The sequence below is a fragment of the Malurus melanocephalus genome, unplaced genomic scaffold (assembly GCF_030028575.1).
Source record: "Malurus melanocephalus ecotype Western Australia unplaced genomic scaffold, MMel_1.1 scaffold_216, whole genome shotgun sequence".
Taxonomy (NCBI): Eukaryota; Metazoa; Chordata; class Aves; order Passeriformes; family Maluridae; genus Malurus; species Malurus melanocephalus.
This window is the reverse complement of record NW_026623448.1, coordinates 580,343-593,777: the sequence shown is the minus strand read 5'-3', so window position 1 is coordinate 593,777 and position 13,435 is coordinate 580,343. Positions and strand designations below refer to the sequence as shown.

The following is a 13,435-nucleotide window of genomic DNA, read 5'->3' as shown; positions in this document are numbered from 1 at the left end:
AGATTTTCTTAAAAATTCCTTTGTAAAATACTGGATTTTTTGCTTGTCTAATTCATGCTGAGAAACATGGTAGTTCATGGAAGCACCATTAATTTCAAGGAACCTATCAGCTTTAGTCATGCTCTTAGTTGAAATTATTAGGTAAGAGTTTGTGCAATATTGAAAGTGCCAGGCTSTTACCAAATTTTACACTGATTTTTCCAATTGTCGTATTTTTTGACAAGTGTTTTAATTGTTTACTGGAAAAGGAAATGGGTATTCTTATTGCTTCTTTTGCTGCCTCTCTGTCTTAGAGAGAGCAGTAATTCATTATCTCAYGGACAGAAAACAATTAAAGTGCTGTTTCCTTCATGAGAATGGAGTCACAGAACAGTGTCTCAGACCCGCAGCTCTTAGCAGAGTTTTGGGAGGGAGATGAGCACTGTGCACAGCCAAGCTGGCATCAGAAATGTCTCATTTCTCCTGTGCTGGGGGTGATGGAAATCTCCCTGCAAGCTACTCTATTAGATATGCTTATGCACTACTGGAAAAAATGCAATCAGTGGGAGAAAACACCACTGCAAACACACCCTGAATATAGCAATACTTCATTTGTAGGCAGAGCTTGGCTTAKCTGGAAGAGAGCCAGTTTTTTATGATACAGGCATCAGTGTTTGTTTAATGTGTCCCTTATCAAATCCCAAAGCTAATATTTGCRTTAGTCCTCTACGAAGATAAACAGGAACTGTTTGAGTGGGAATTAAGGTACTGTGTGTTGTGCTCCTTCTCAGAGCTGTATCTGGGTGTTTTACCTGGAATCCCGAGGAATGTTTTGCAGATGTGCATTCACTCTGTGTTCASAGAGGGCTCTCTGTAAAGCTCTGTAAAGTGGTTAAAGTGTTTGGGGAGGTTCTAGCAAAGAGGGAGATCCTGGTTTTGCTCAAATGCAAAACATTCTGGGGTTGATTTGAACCCATCAACCGCCTTCCAGGTCAAGTTTTCAGCCTTGAAGGTGGTAARGAGATGGTGTTTTGAAGAAGTTCAAACAGTATTCCTACACAAAGAGGAGTTCTGCCWTCCCAGCCTGGCTGTGCAGGGGAATCTGGTCCATGTTCATCTCCTCTGTGACACAGAACAGGCAGAGCTTACCCACCCCTTGGCTTCAGTGCATTCATTCCAAAACTGCACCCAAAAGCAGAATTAATCTCCCCACACAAACTGAGATTTGAAGAAAACCAGGAACAGGAGGACTCTTACTGATGGGTCAGGATAAAGGTGAATAAATGGATGGTAAAACAAATGATTCCAGGATGCCATTGCTGATGCATGTCAGGAACCCACCTTCCCCATCACTACCCACACACAAAAAAAAAAGAAAAAAAGAAAAAAGAAAAAAAGTATGGTTGGGTGGCTGCAAAGTTTAACATTGCTTTGTAGAAGCCTGTGAAAAACAATCTGGTACTGCAAATCATGGTGGTAATGGTAGTGAAATGTGATGAGGGGAAAAAGCGAGAATTTTAGAAGGCAGCAGTCTGAGGAAAGGAACAACAACTACAACAACTGAGCACTGTATTARAATAATATGTAGTATATTATTCCTCACGAGGCAATATTCATGTAGCATTCAAAGCCGAACATGAAAATCTGAAAATAACACGATGCTATAAAAAGAGGATTATCGTGCAAAAGGAAATTTGTAGTAATGAGGAAAAATAGCATTTCATAATAAGGGCAAGCCTTAACTATTGAGATAAGAACAATAGCAACTGTTAGTGCTGATAATCATGAACATTTGAGGTTTTCAGATTCTTGCCAGGCTCACCACATGCTTTGTCAAGCTAAACGCTGGGAGGAAGCAATGTAGCTGGAACTTGCTGGAATGCATTAGGTGGAGAAGAGGAAACCTTGTTTCCTGACAATTTTTTTCAGCGAATGCTTTTTTTTTTTTTTTTTTTTTTTTTTTTTTTTTTTTTTTTTTTTTTTTTTTAAGTTTTTGGCCAGCTGCACTGTTGAGTGAAAATAATATTTGGAGAAAGATGGCAGAACACACTGAATAATATACAACCTAAAGAATAAATTGTGTCTGTCACAGTGGGGATATGGGAATAGGCTAAAGTGTCTTCATTACCTACATAAAGTAATTATTCTGTGGATCTCTGGAATGTCAGAAAGGCATCTTTCCATTTCTTCCACCTCAGGCCCCTGGGTTCACGTGGATGGCAGAGTCATGTCAGGAGAAGTGCTGCTGGTGATAAATGTGACTGTGAGCCTTGCCCAGGGCCCCAGAGGATGGAGRCAGGCACATGCCGTGCTGCTGAGTCCACAGGCAATATTTCATGGGACTTTCCCTGGAGGATTTGGACTGATAGAAAGCCTCTGCAGAGTGGAACTGATCCCTATTTTGCTCTCATGTTGAGCCTTGTACAAAGAAAATGAGAGCAGACACCAAGTACTGTATTGCAGTGAGATGATGAGGATTTGTAGAACCTAAACAATCTTGCAGGTTTCTTCAGCAGGATGGCATTAGGGAGGGATTTTTTGCCACACTTTCCGCTACAACCAGCGAATCAGCAGAGTTCTGAGGAGACATTTTTATCTCTGGCTTCAGTACCTACTATAGGCAAAACATTTACCAGGTGTCTTTGTTCTATTTTAAATTATGGTCTTAAAGAATCATTTTAGTCCAGTGCTYGGGGGAGATTTGGCATTAATGGAGGAGCAGTGGGTAACACCCCGTACAACTGCATTGCTCATGCAGGCAAAACTTGTATTGCAGAGGCAGAGATGATCTCACCCTGCCGGCGTTTCGCGCTGACCAGGCACCATATGGATGCGGTTAGTGCGGGGCTGGAGCTGCCCAGAGCCGCCCCATTGTAGCTCGGGGCGAGATCTGACATTTTCCGTGTCCTGCAGCTGTGTCCGCCTCTCTGCGAGCATCGCCTCTGCCCGCCAAACATTGCGCAAAACCGCGCCCGGAGCGCTCGCAACGCGATTTTGTGAAATTTGTTACAAAGTGAAACACTCGCAGCAATAGGAAATGGGTCCTGTTAGAGCTGCAGCTTGAGGAGGTTATGTATGATCAAGGAGCACCAGCTCAAGTTCTCTTGTCCCTGATTTTCTATAAACACTGATTTTGTTAGGCTCCCACTGCTGGCGTAGATTTTGTCTACTGTCACATAATGCAAAAGGGAACTATCTGAAACTGTTTAGTTTTCAGGCTGAATGCTGAATACTTCGATAACMTAGGGACTTAAAAAAATATCAGGAAGAAAACTTTTGAGGAGCTTTGTCTTTATTAGTTTATAGAATGAGATATAAATGTGCAGATGTCTTCAAAATAACGAGACTTGGATGACAAATTTTTTTTTAGTGTTTAGCACATTAATCCTTGTGTTAAATGGCAAGGATGGAKATGAAGGTGAGCATATAGAGGTACATGTGTGACAAGAATATTGCATAGCTGTACGCATGTATGACATACATTTATGTTGTATCTAYTATGTTTGTACCTCTCCATACATTTCCCCCTTCCTCTCTTCTGTGGATGATTTTCTTTTCAAGCACTGAAATTTGATGGCAGCAAACAAATAGGTGAGGAGACATTTTCCATGTGAAGATTAGAACCCTAATCCAAGCTTTTCCTTCTGTTGTTTCCAAAGCTCATCATCATTTTGTCCCCCTGTCTTCCTCATCTGCACAGGAAATGATCCAAGTATGGCAATTGTGAAAAATCCTGTATCTATTAACCTGCATCCTGTAAGTCATTAACAAGAATTCATGGTACAGCATTTTGGGAGAAAGTTATATAGCAAACTGAGAGTTTCTGAAAAAGTGCAATAAAATGTCAGGCAACAACCTAGGAGATGTTAGGAGAAGGAGAGAGCGGCTGCTTTATTTTTTTTAATTTTTTTATGAGGAATTCATGGTGGGAAGGGGACTTGAGCAGGTCCCTTCTGGAGCTGGAGCAGAACCTAGCTTCCACTGCGTGAAGTGGCAGAAAGGAACCACTAAATAAAGAAATTGAGGAAAGCCAGAAAGAACAAGCTGTTTCTCAGCAGATACGTGAGAATGGAGCAACTCCCATGGGAGGCCAAGCACGAAGAAGTGGCCCAGCCTGCATGGCTGCCTCGTGTCTTAATATAGCCCAGCTTCTTGGCAAAGCCAAGGGGGTGAGGCCCTTGGAGGATGAGAACTGGGTTTGCTCTCCCAAAAACCTGCTTGCAATAGGAAAGAAACCCTTCTGGCAGTGCTACAGCAAAGTGCTGGGATCTGACAGCGAAACCCAGCTGTTGGGGGTGCATTCCTCAGGGATTCCAGCACATCCTCCCTGCTCCTTGTCTGCARGAGGTCTGCACTCAGTGGGGAATTACCCAAATGTCTGGACAGGAGGAGATCCCATCCTGCTGTCAGCAGCACCTCTCCTCTTCCCCCCAACCTTTCTTCCCCCAAGCCTTGGAAGGATGCAGACACAGCAAAGGTGTGGTGATCTGTGAGCCTGCACTGCAGATCTTGAAGGTGCTGTCACCATCRTGGTTTCTGTAGGCTCAGGCTGAGCTATTTTGATGTGTGCACTATTTTGTTGCTTTTGCCTAGTCCAGACTAGCTTTTCTCATACAAAGAAAACAAACAAAAACTCCAAGCAAAATAAAACTGATTGACCACATTGCATAGTAAAAATCACTTCTAGACCTAAATCCTGGGCACTGCCTGTGCAATACCTTTTGGCAGGTAGAGAGATGATAAATATTGAGCTCTTTGCTTGCTGTTGCTGTCTCTTACATTGCAGCTGTCCCACAGTAATTTCTGATTCCCTACTCTCATTTCCATTTTTTTGAACTGTAGACCTCATTGACCCTTGTTTTTCCTTGTTCCCATTTTTGTTGGTGAGTTTTGGGTCTGTCCCAGCCTTTGTTCTGGGCACTCTGCCGGTGTTTCTCAGTAGCCTTTCAGCTCCTTCCTCCAGTTCCCCACCCTTCCTAGTAGCCCCTTCCTTCACACATTCCCTTCTCTCATGCACACCCCACTGTTCTACTTCTTATCCACATTTTCCTACTTTTTCCTCCTCCTACACACTTCTTGTTTAATGCCTCCCTCAATTTTGGCTGCATGTCAACTATTGTATCATTAAGAAGTACTGAGAACAAATTTCAAAAAAAAATTCCCTGATGCATTGTTTTTTGGGGTTAGATTTGCAGGGTCCTATCAATCTATTTCCTTTGCAGTGACAGAATTTACAGTCACTTCAAAATCCATTAAAACATTTCCAGGTTCTTGCCTTATTTGAAACTGCATGTCATGTACATCACATATTTATGGTATACATCATGTTTTATAGCTACAGCATACCATGATTTTGTTTTAATTGAGATCTCCATGCTATCAGCCTAACCCAGGAATGCACATTTYCATGTCCTGCAGCTTGCCTCTCCTTTGAAGAGCTGTGCAGTGACATGCAGAGGACACAGGTATTCTTCCAGAGAGTTATACCTGAATGCCCCAAAAGAAGCCTCCTCCTTTTCACATTTACTCAGGGTGTATTTACACAGGTCGTGCATGACATGTCACCTTTCAGCTCTCTGACTTGCCATCTCCAGCTGTTGCCAGCAGCAGAATGGTGAACCTTGCAGGGAAATGAAGGTTATTTAGAAGTCACACAGTGCTTATAGCTTTTGTTGTGGCCGTGTGGAAGTGACAACCGACCCTGCAAATGAGGGCAACTTCTGCGTGTTCATAATTTGTTTATYGCTAGTCAGATGTTCTCAGTGTCCCCTTTTCCATGTCTCTGGCAGYGCTGTGTGGAGTTGCAGTGATGCAGGGACAGGAGGCTGGTTAATGCAGCTCGTGTTGTCACCCTCACGGGGCTCGTTTGCCTACAGGCATGTCAGAAGGAACAAGGAATATAAGGGCATATATAACTGTAGCTGGCAGTGAACTGAAAAGATGTCGAAACTCCCTTTAAATGAATRGTGTAGGACATCAGGAGCTAAGTAGCTGAGGAATAAGATAAATTTTCTTGAACAGTGTGGATAAGTGTGCCTGGCACTTGATCTAAATGAGTATGTGTGTGTGGTGTGCAGTGCAGACATCCCTCGTGTGCTGTCTGTTCCTAACACAGTCCTGCACATTTCCAGTATCCGTCACAGCTCACATCACCTGCACTTCTGCACAGTTTAAACCTGATGGGAGGGACTAAAGAAGGCAAAGGCAGAGCCTCCTCACTGCAGACACTGACCTTCTGCTCCCTCCGTTCAGGAATTGAAGGTTCGGGGTGTTTTTCCACAAACCTTTAGGGAGGAGTAGAGAAGCCTGTAGTGTGATTGATGTGATGTTAGCTGATGTTCTGCTCTTTGATGGTGTGCCTGCACAAGCCTGAGCCTGTGTGTGCAGATTCCCACTGGAAAGGCCAGGAGCAARCCACGTGTCCCTTCTGTGGGTGCAGCCTGGGCTTGATTTAGTTGCTGGGGATCTGAGCAGAGAGAGATCCGAGCTCGTTCTGCCTCTCCATTTGGGATTGTGGCTGTTAACTCCACGTGTGTGTCCTTTCATTGGCTAATTGTTTTTTTTTCCCAACTATTCTCCTGCACCTGACACCACAGGCTTTCTGTACTTTGCACCAGTACACAGCAGCCTGTGTAGGAAGGGAAATGTAGGACAGCCACACATACACGTACACAAAAAAAAAGTCATGTAATCTCCTGTGATGATCCGATGCGATTATCTGCCGAGGTGTTCCAGGGAGCTGTACAGACAAGTTGTTCCAAGGCCAGATTTTCACTGAAGGGAGTAAAGAGCATCATCATTATTACTGAATTTGGACACTCCATTGCAGCTGTGCTCTGAGGGAGAGGAAATGTTGGAGAGTTTAAAGCCATTGACTGGCACAGGAGAATTGCTAGTGTGCAACCTTGCTGCCACCCAGCATAACACAGTTCCCACTYTGGATCAATTCCAGCTGTCAGACCCCAATTTACTAACCCACAGTGGGAAGGACACGAGTTTTCTTCCAGAAGGTCGGTATTATTTAAGGTTATTGCWAGTGAGTAAACCTGTTCCACCTTTATGAAGAAAACATTGCTGTGGAGTTTTTAGGAGGCRCGCAGTTATAATGAATAATGAATATGTGATACTTTGGTGGTAGTGTTTAGCTCAGCCTGAGAGAGAGAAAATAATGGAAGTCTCTTCTTTCTGCCTGGGTGTTCAAACGGAGGAAAATCAAAGCTGTTRTACCAGAGCTATATATCAGCAAACGTATTTTAGGAACTGTGGAATGATCATAATTACAAAAAAGTCCTCCAGAGAGAAATTATGAGTCATAGTTTATGTTCTCTTTGGTGTTGCTATGGAAAAAGAGGTTAGTGCCAATGGTCATACAACAATATTAATCTCTGATCTGAAAGAAAAATAAATAACCATCTCTGGCTTAACCCAAAGCAGATTTATTCTCAGTTACTGCAGCACACTCCATTAAAGGGGATAACCACGTAAGAAWAATTAAAGATGACATTGATTATCAGTTCTCAACGTGCAGTTAGGGAGAGTCCCTTACGTGAATTAGTGTGYGCTTCAGACTCCAGCAAATTACTTGGTGGAGTGAGAGGAAGGAAAAAAAAGGCGTTTTGATCAAAAGGAGGGCAGGAAAGATCAGCCACCACTGACAGCTGCAAGTATGCTGATTAAAATGTCTTTATGCATGCAGTTAGACTCAGCCCGGGCTGGGTGCTGGTTCAAATGCAAATCCCAAAACAAAACCCTGGCAACGGGCAGTTGGAAAGTGGCTCTCAGCCTTTTTCCGTTTATTTGGGAAAGCCGGGGCAGTGAGTCAGGGAGCGGTGGATGTTTGGGTGCTGAGTCAGCACCTCTGGGGCTCTGCCAGYCTTTTCCTGCCCCTCGTTTCTTTGCCGAGGCAAAACCCAGAGCAGGACTGGGGCCAAAGAGCTGTGTGCTTGCCTCGGTTTGCTCTGGGTGGATCTTTCTCTTTGCCTGCAGGAAAAGCCTGCCTGCCACCTTCCCCTCGACCCCAGAGTGAGTGTGTGTGTCTCAGTGGGTCACAGGAGAACTTTTCCACCCGCCTGCCTGCCCCACATTGTTTTCAGGAGCTGTAGCTGGGTCACTCCCTCTCAGACAGCTCCCGACAGCAAAGACCTTGCAGTTAGAATTTAGCTTAAAATTTCGCTCACAATGCACCCTGCAAAGCAGGGCAGAGCCCTCCTTTCTGCCACACCGCTGCATCTGCCGTGCTGATGGCATCCTGCTGATGGCAGGAAAACTTTTTGTTCTGTTGATGAGCTCAGCAGATCGGRCTGGGGAGATACACAGACCTCACATCCTGCATCTGAGCACACAGCTCTGGCTGATGACCGCAGGAGTTGTATGCGTGGCCCAAAACCATTGTACGGCTCAAAGGGTCTTTTGAGCCAGCTGAAGGCTTTTCATTGCCTTTCAGGGCTGGACTGGCTCCTTGTGAACGGTTTGACCTCTAACRAATTGCCATTACTTGGCTAATTCTTCGGAGCTTGCCTCTTTTTGCAGTGTGTGCCTATCGGTCATCAGCTGTGCAGGTGTTTGGCATTACAGCCCACAACAGCTGAGSGTTTTCATGGCATCAGTGTAAAGGGTATCAGGTGTATTTTACCCTCTGATCCTCTCCTTCTCCCCTTTCTTCTGTCTGGTAAAAAGAAAGAACGTGCTCCAGCCAGGCCTGTATGATGGCTTTCACTGCACTCTCTGATTTGACAGTGAAATGGTCCAGAAAACCCCAATCTGTGCCTTTTCACAGAGGAGATGGCTCGTGGATTAGCACGTGTGGGTCAACAGGCTCCTCTTTGCTCTTTCCCCTAAAAGGGGACAGAAATGTCAGCTGGTTTTCTGTCATWGAAAATGGAAGTATCAGCAGCTGCTGAGTGCTGCTAGTTTAAATATTTATGCCATAAGGGTTTTATCACACCCTTTTCCTTTGTGCAAAGCTCCYGCCGATTTTGGTGGAGGTCAAACTCCCAATCTGTGCAGCAGCTCGCAGGTCAAGTCTTCCAAGGAATAATGGTACGAGCAGAGCTGTACTGTTACCGTGTCAGGAAGCGTAAACAAGCAGTTTTTAAAAGAAGTAATCGTGTAGACAAACCTGTCAGCACCATCAYGGAATACTCGTGCATATGCTTGACATCTGCCAGCCTGACGAGATCCAGGCACATACCGGAGATACTTGAGAGAAAAAGCCCTGCAGTCTGTCTCCTCCCTCCAACAGTGAGTTTTGCAGGCTGATGTTTGCAGTCAGGCCTTGAGAATGGAAGAAACAGCTTGGGGGACATCTTGAGATCCTTAGCTTGTTTTCTCCTCCCGTTAATAAGACAGCACAAAAGCAGGCATTCACGAGTTGAGTAAACATTTTTTTCTCACTTGCAAAGCGTGCTTTCTTTTGTTTSTTAGGATTACAGACCCACCTGTCCTTGTAAATGTGTGATTGTGATGGAGGAAATATTTAATTCTAGTCCTGCARCTGATGGCTCTGTGTGTGCCATATTCCGAAGTGGGTATTTGAGTTAATTCTCCCAGATGCTCAGTATCTGCAATTCCAATGGTTTTACTGGAGAGCATTGTAATGCTCTTAGAATGCTGTGCGTGGGATTCATTTCAGCATCTCTCAGACTGGATAAAGCATGGCCAGGGGTATTGTTTGAATTAAAGCTTAGCAGGACAAACAAACCAGCATATCTGAAAGCAAAATGTAAACATGATGCTGGGGCTCCCGGTTAGCACTTGGTGGCTGCGGGAGCWTGACAGCTGCTACATAAAGGTTAAACGTGCTTTCTTTGGTCTGTCAGGAAAATTAAGCCTGCTAAAGACTATGTGGCACTCCAGAAGACAAGAGTTTATCTGTGTGCGTAAACAGAACATAGACTTCAGTATAAATATGCTTTCAGGACTATTTAGAGTATTAGGAGTATGCCACAGTCCAATAAAAAGAYGCAGATTGAGCTAGCAGATTTTGGAAAGTGTCTGAATATATTTAGATTGGGCTAGAAATCTGAAAAGTGTCTGGAAAGCAAAACACTGGTGTTTGAATTGCAAAATAACAGCACAGGATGAGAAAGAAAATGGTGCAGGTACAACAGGGACACGAACTGAAATAATAAACACTTGACCTTTAAATTTCATCTTTGCCGGCTTCTCAGGCTGCTKCTCCCAAAGACTGACATGGCTGTGTTTTATATTATGCTTTTATTTGTCATWTTCATAGTTAGTTACAAGTAAAAATTACTGAAATCCATTGTAGTTAATACAAAATAAAAATATAGCTGCACGAGTTATGGCATGATTTTTCTTAGAAACAGTATCTTCTATATGATACCATGCACTTAAGAGCTTAACTCTTAATAGTACTTGCCTAYACTAAGCTCTGACTAACTAACTTCCAGTGTGATTTACTGGTTACAGATATTATCCCTGGGGAGTAATACCTGTTAATTATTTTGTAATGGTACTTCTGCTGCAACTTTTATTTCCCCTGTAATTTGTGATTCTAAACACAAAAGGAAGCAACCTTTTAGTGCAATGTTAAGTATCAGTAGAATTTTTATATATATTAAAAAAATAAAAATAACCCACTGCATAAGCAACCAAGGATGTAAGGTAACTGTTGTGGGTATTGTGCTTCCCTTTCCTTCCTTCCCCCTTACCCTTGTTAAGTGACAGGAATGAACATTCATAGTGAACAAACTACCTTGTAACCTCTCATTTTCAATTAATTTTGAAAAATTACAAACTAGTAATTTTGAGAGCAGGCAGGTGACTCTGATCAAATTATCAGCAGAGAACCAAATCCTGTGGCTTTGCAGASTCATACTTGCATAAACTCATCCCTGCCATGAAGTTAAATCTGTAACACGTTGTTCCCTTTGGACACGCCTGAAAGAGTRTTTCACCTTTTTGAAGAAATTGTCCTTACATCCCTGTAATACTCTAACTCTCCTGTGTAGATATAGCTCTATATATGAAATAATTTGTAAAAAGATAAATTATGCTATTTTCAAAATACTCTGAGATACAAAGTTGTGYAGGTGCAAAGTTTGATAGTATACTGCTCTAAAGACTAAGAATTAATTAGTGTTATCTGAGTATATATAATTTTAGCTGAGAGTATAGACTGAATATTGTGGGGGGTTATTTTTTCTTTTTTTATTTACGTTTCATAGCATTTCATATTTTCTYCAGGCAACCTTCATGTTCCTATCAAACACCTATTTTTTTCTTTTTGRTTTCTGAACCCTTAAAGGTGCAGTAACTGATCACACATTCATGCTTGTCATTAATGTATTTCCATAACGCTGTTAGATTGAAAAACTCTTTTTTTTTTTGTTTCCCCCACCTAAACAATGTCATTTCTTCTAAATGAATAGCGAGTGACTAGTGGCAAAAATCTTTCCCCCACTGAAATGGATGGAACTGAGTTTTCAGCTTTGCCCCCTAAGTACTCTGCTCTTTTAGYCCTACAGTGCCGTGGAGCAAAACCCCAAACAGATATAGGTGTGTGCACAGTTACTGAGGCTGTTAGTATTCACGGAGCACAGCGAGGCAATGAAATCAAATGTTCTCATTGGCATTCCTACATTTACATACAAAGCTACTCACAGGGCTGGGAAATACTGGGGGAAGGAGAAGAGAGAACAGAAATGCCTGGGTCTTGACTACTCCCCACACATTCCTAACCCTAAGAAAGCCAGCTGAGCAGCTCGCTCCTGCCAGGCACCCTCTCTTCCTGCTCCTCTCCTACCCCAGCTGGCGGCATCCCGAAATTCACCATCACCAGTGCCTCGGCGTTAAACTTGTCACTGCCCCTGYCCACTCTGCGCTCCAACACGAGGCAATAAATTATCACTGCAGAGCAAAGGATGGAAGGGGCGAAGCGGCTGCTCCTGCCCGTGCAGCTGACAGCAGCTCAGTTCCTCCCCGAGCAGAACCGCGCGTGTCGGGCAGGAGGAGCCGCGCTGGCGGCGCCTACGCCGTTTGGTCCACCTGCAGGACGGCTGCTTGGGTCGTCTCTTCGTCYGATTGTTCCATCTCCCCGCCAACTGGGTGGCTTCTCTCGTCGTACAGTTTCTGGCTGGGAGCTTCCAGAGGCACCCCGTACTCTTCGTCGTCTTCCACGATGGACAGCTCGATGTTGTTGTTCACCAYGGCCTTGCCTTCCACTCTGGCCTCCTTCTCCAGCGAATCCACGGCTGCTTTGCCCTCCTCGGCCAGGGAGGTGCTGGGTGTCATATCCGAGTGCATGTCAGCGAAGGACATCTCATCCTCGTTGTCTGCCTGCTCGGTGCTCGCCGTTTCTGACGGTCTGTCCTCGGTTTCGGCGGGGCTCTCTCCATCGCGGCCCTTCTTGGCCCCAAAGGTGAGTGGAGACACTTTGAACGCCGAGCCCTTCGARGAGGAGGATTTCTGGTGATGCACGGTGAGGGATTTCTTGATCTTTTCTCTCCGCTCAGGGGACACAATCTTTGTGCTGATCTTGTTCATCTTCTTCTCGATGTTTTGTCGGGAAAATGCTTTCTTGAGGCTGTCCACCTTCTTGAGGCTGGATCTTTTGAGTTTCTCAGCTCTCGATTCTTCTGTTTTCTCCTCTGCACTGTCATCCAAGTCATCTTCCTCATGAAACGTTTCATCATCTGAGCCCAATTCCACTGTGTGCATTGTTTCTTCCAGTGCTTTGTTCTCATCCGTGGGCTCCTCTTTTCCCTCTGTAATGCTAGGAATGGGCTCTTTTGCAAAAACACTGGCAGGGATCTCATTTTCCTCCTGAAAGAATCAACAGTATTTGAGTTTCATAGTTCACAGGACACAAATTTAATAAACAAAGCACAACCCTGACCAATTATTTTCTTTCCCCCACCATGATGAGATGAACACTGAACGTTTATTTTTTTCAATACATTTAACCAGTAACAAACCACTCAAARCCCACTGAACCATTACCTGGTAAAGTTTAAGACTCATGAGCTGTCAGCTGTAAGRCTGCTCTTTCAAAGTGACTTGGAATGTATGCAGAATGGAAATCCTGTTCTTTGTCATTGATATTAGCTACTCTTTAATAAGAGCTTAGCTGTCAAGATGTACTCCTGGGGGAGAAGGGAGGGTGAGGTGGGGAGGGAGGCTCACAGAACCCCACAAAGCTTTCAGTTTCTTGAGCCAAAGACTGAGAATATCCCTGCAGAGGTGTTGGTTGCATCTAGGAAGCATCTCAATGGCAAATGCACTTGYTCTATATTCCTGAAAAATGTATGTTGCTGTTAAAAATATATTGCTGATATTGAGAAACCACGCAGTCCATGATGGTTGGAGTATATCCTATTTTACTGCTTTTTACAGGAAAAAGAAAACGAATACATTTGGTTGGGAAATATTAAAATGTGGACAACCCCTTGAAATGTAAGAGTAAAAAATTATGGTGTACAAAAATAAAAAAAAA

General features: G+C 43.8%; 1 protein-coding gene across 1 annotated transcript; it reads right to left on the bottom strand.

The window, feature by feature from the left end:
* Positions 1-10,177: 10,177 nt before the first annotated feature.
* On the bottom strand, positions 10,178-12,774 carry CAVIN2 (caveolae associated protein 2; the record flags this gene model as incomplete). The annotated part of the gene is made up of 1 exon (XM_057374107.1): positions 10,178-12,774. A coding segment is annotated over one exon (804 nt), but the record flags the coding sequence as incomplete, so codon positions are not given.
* Positions 12,775-13,435: the final 661 nt, after the last annotated feature.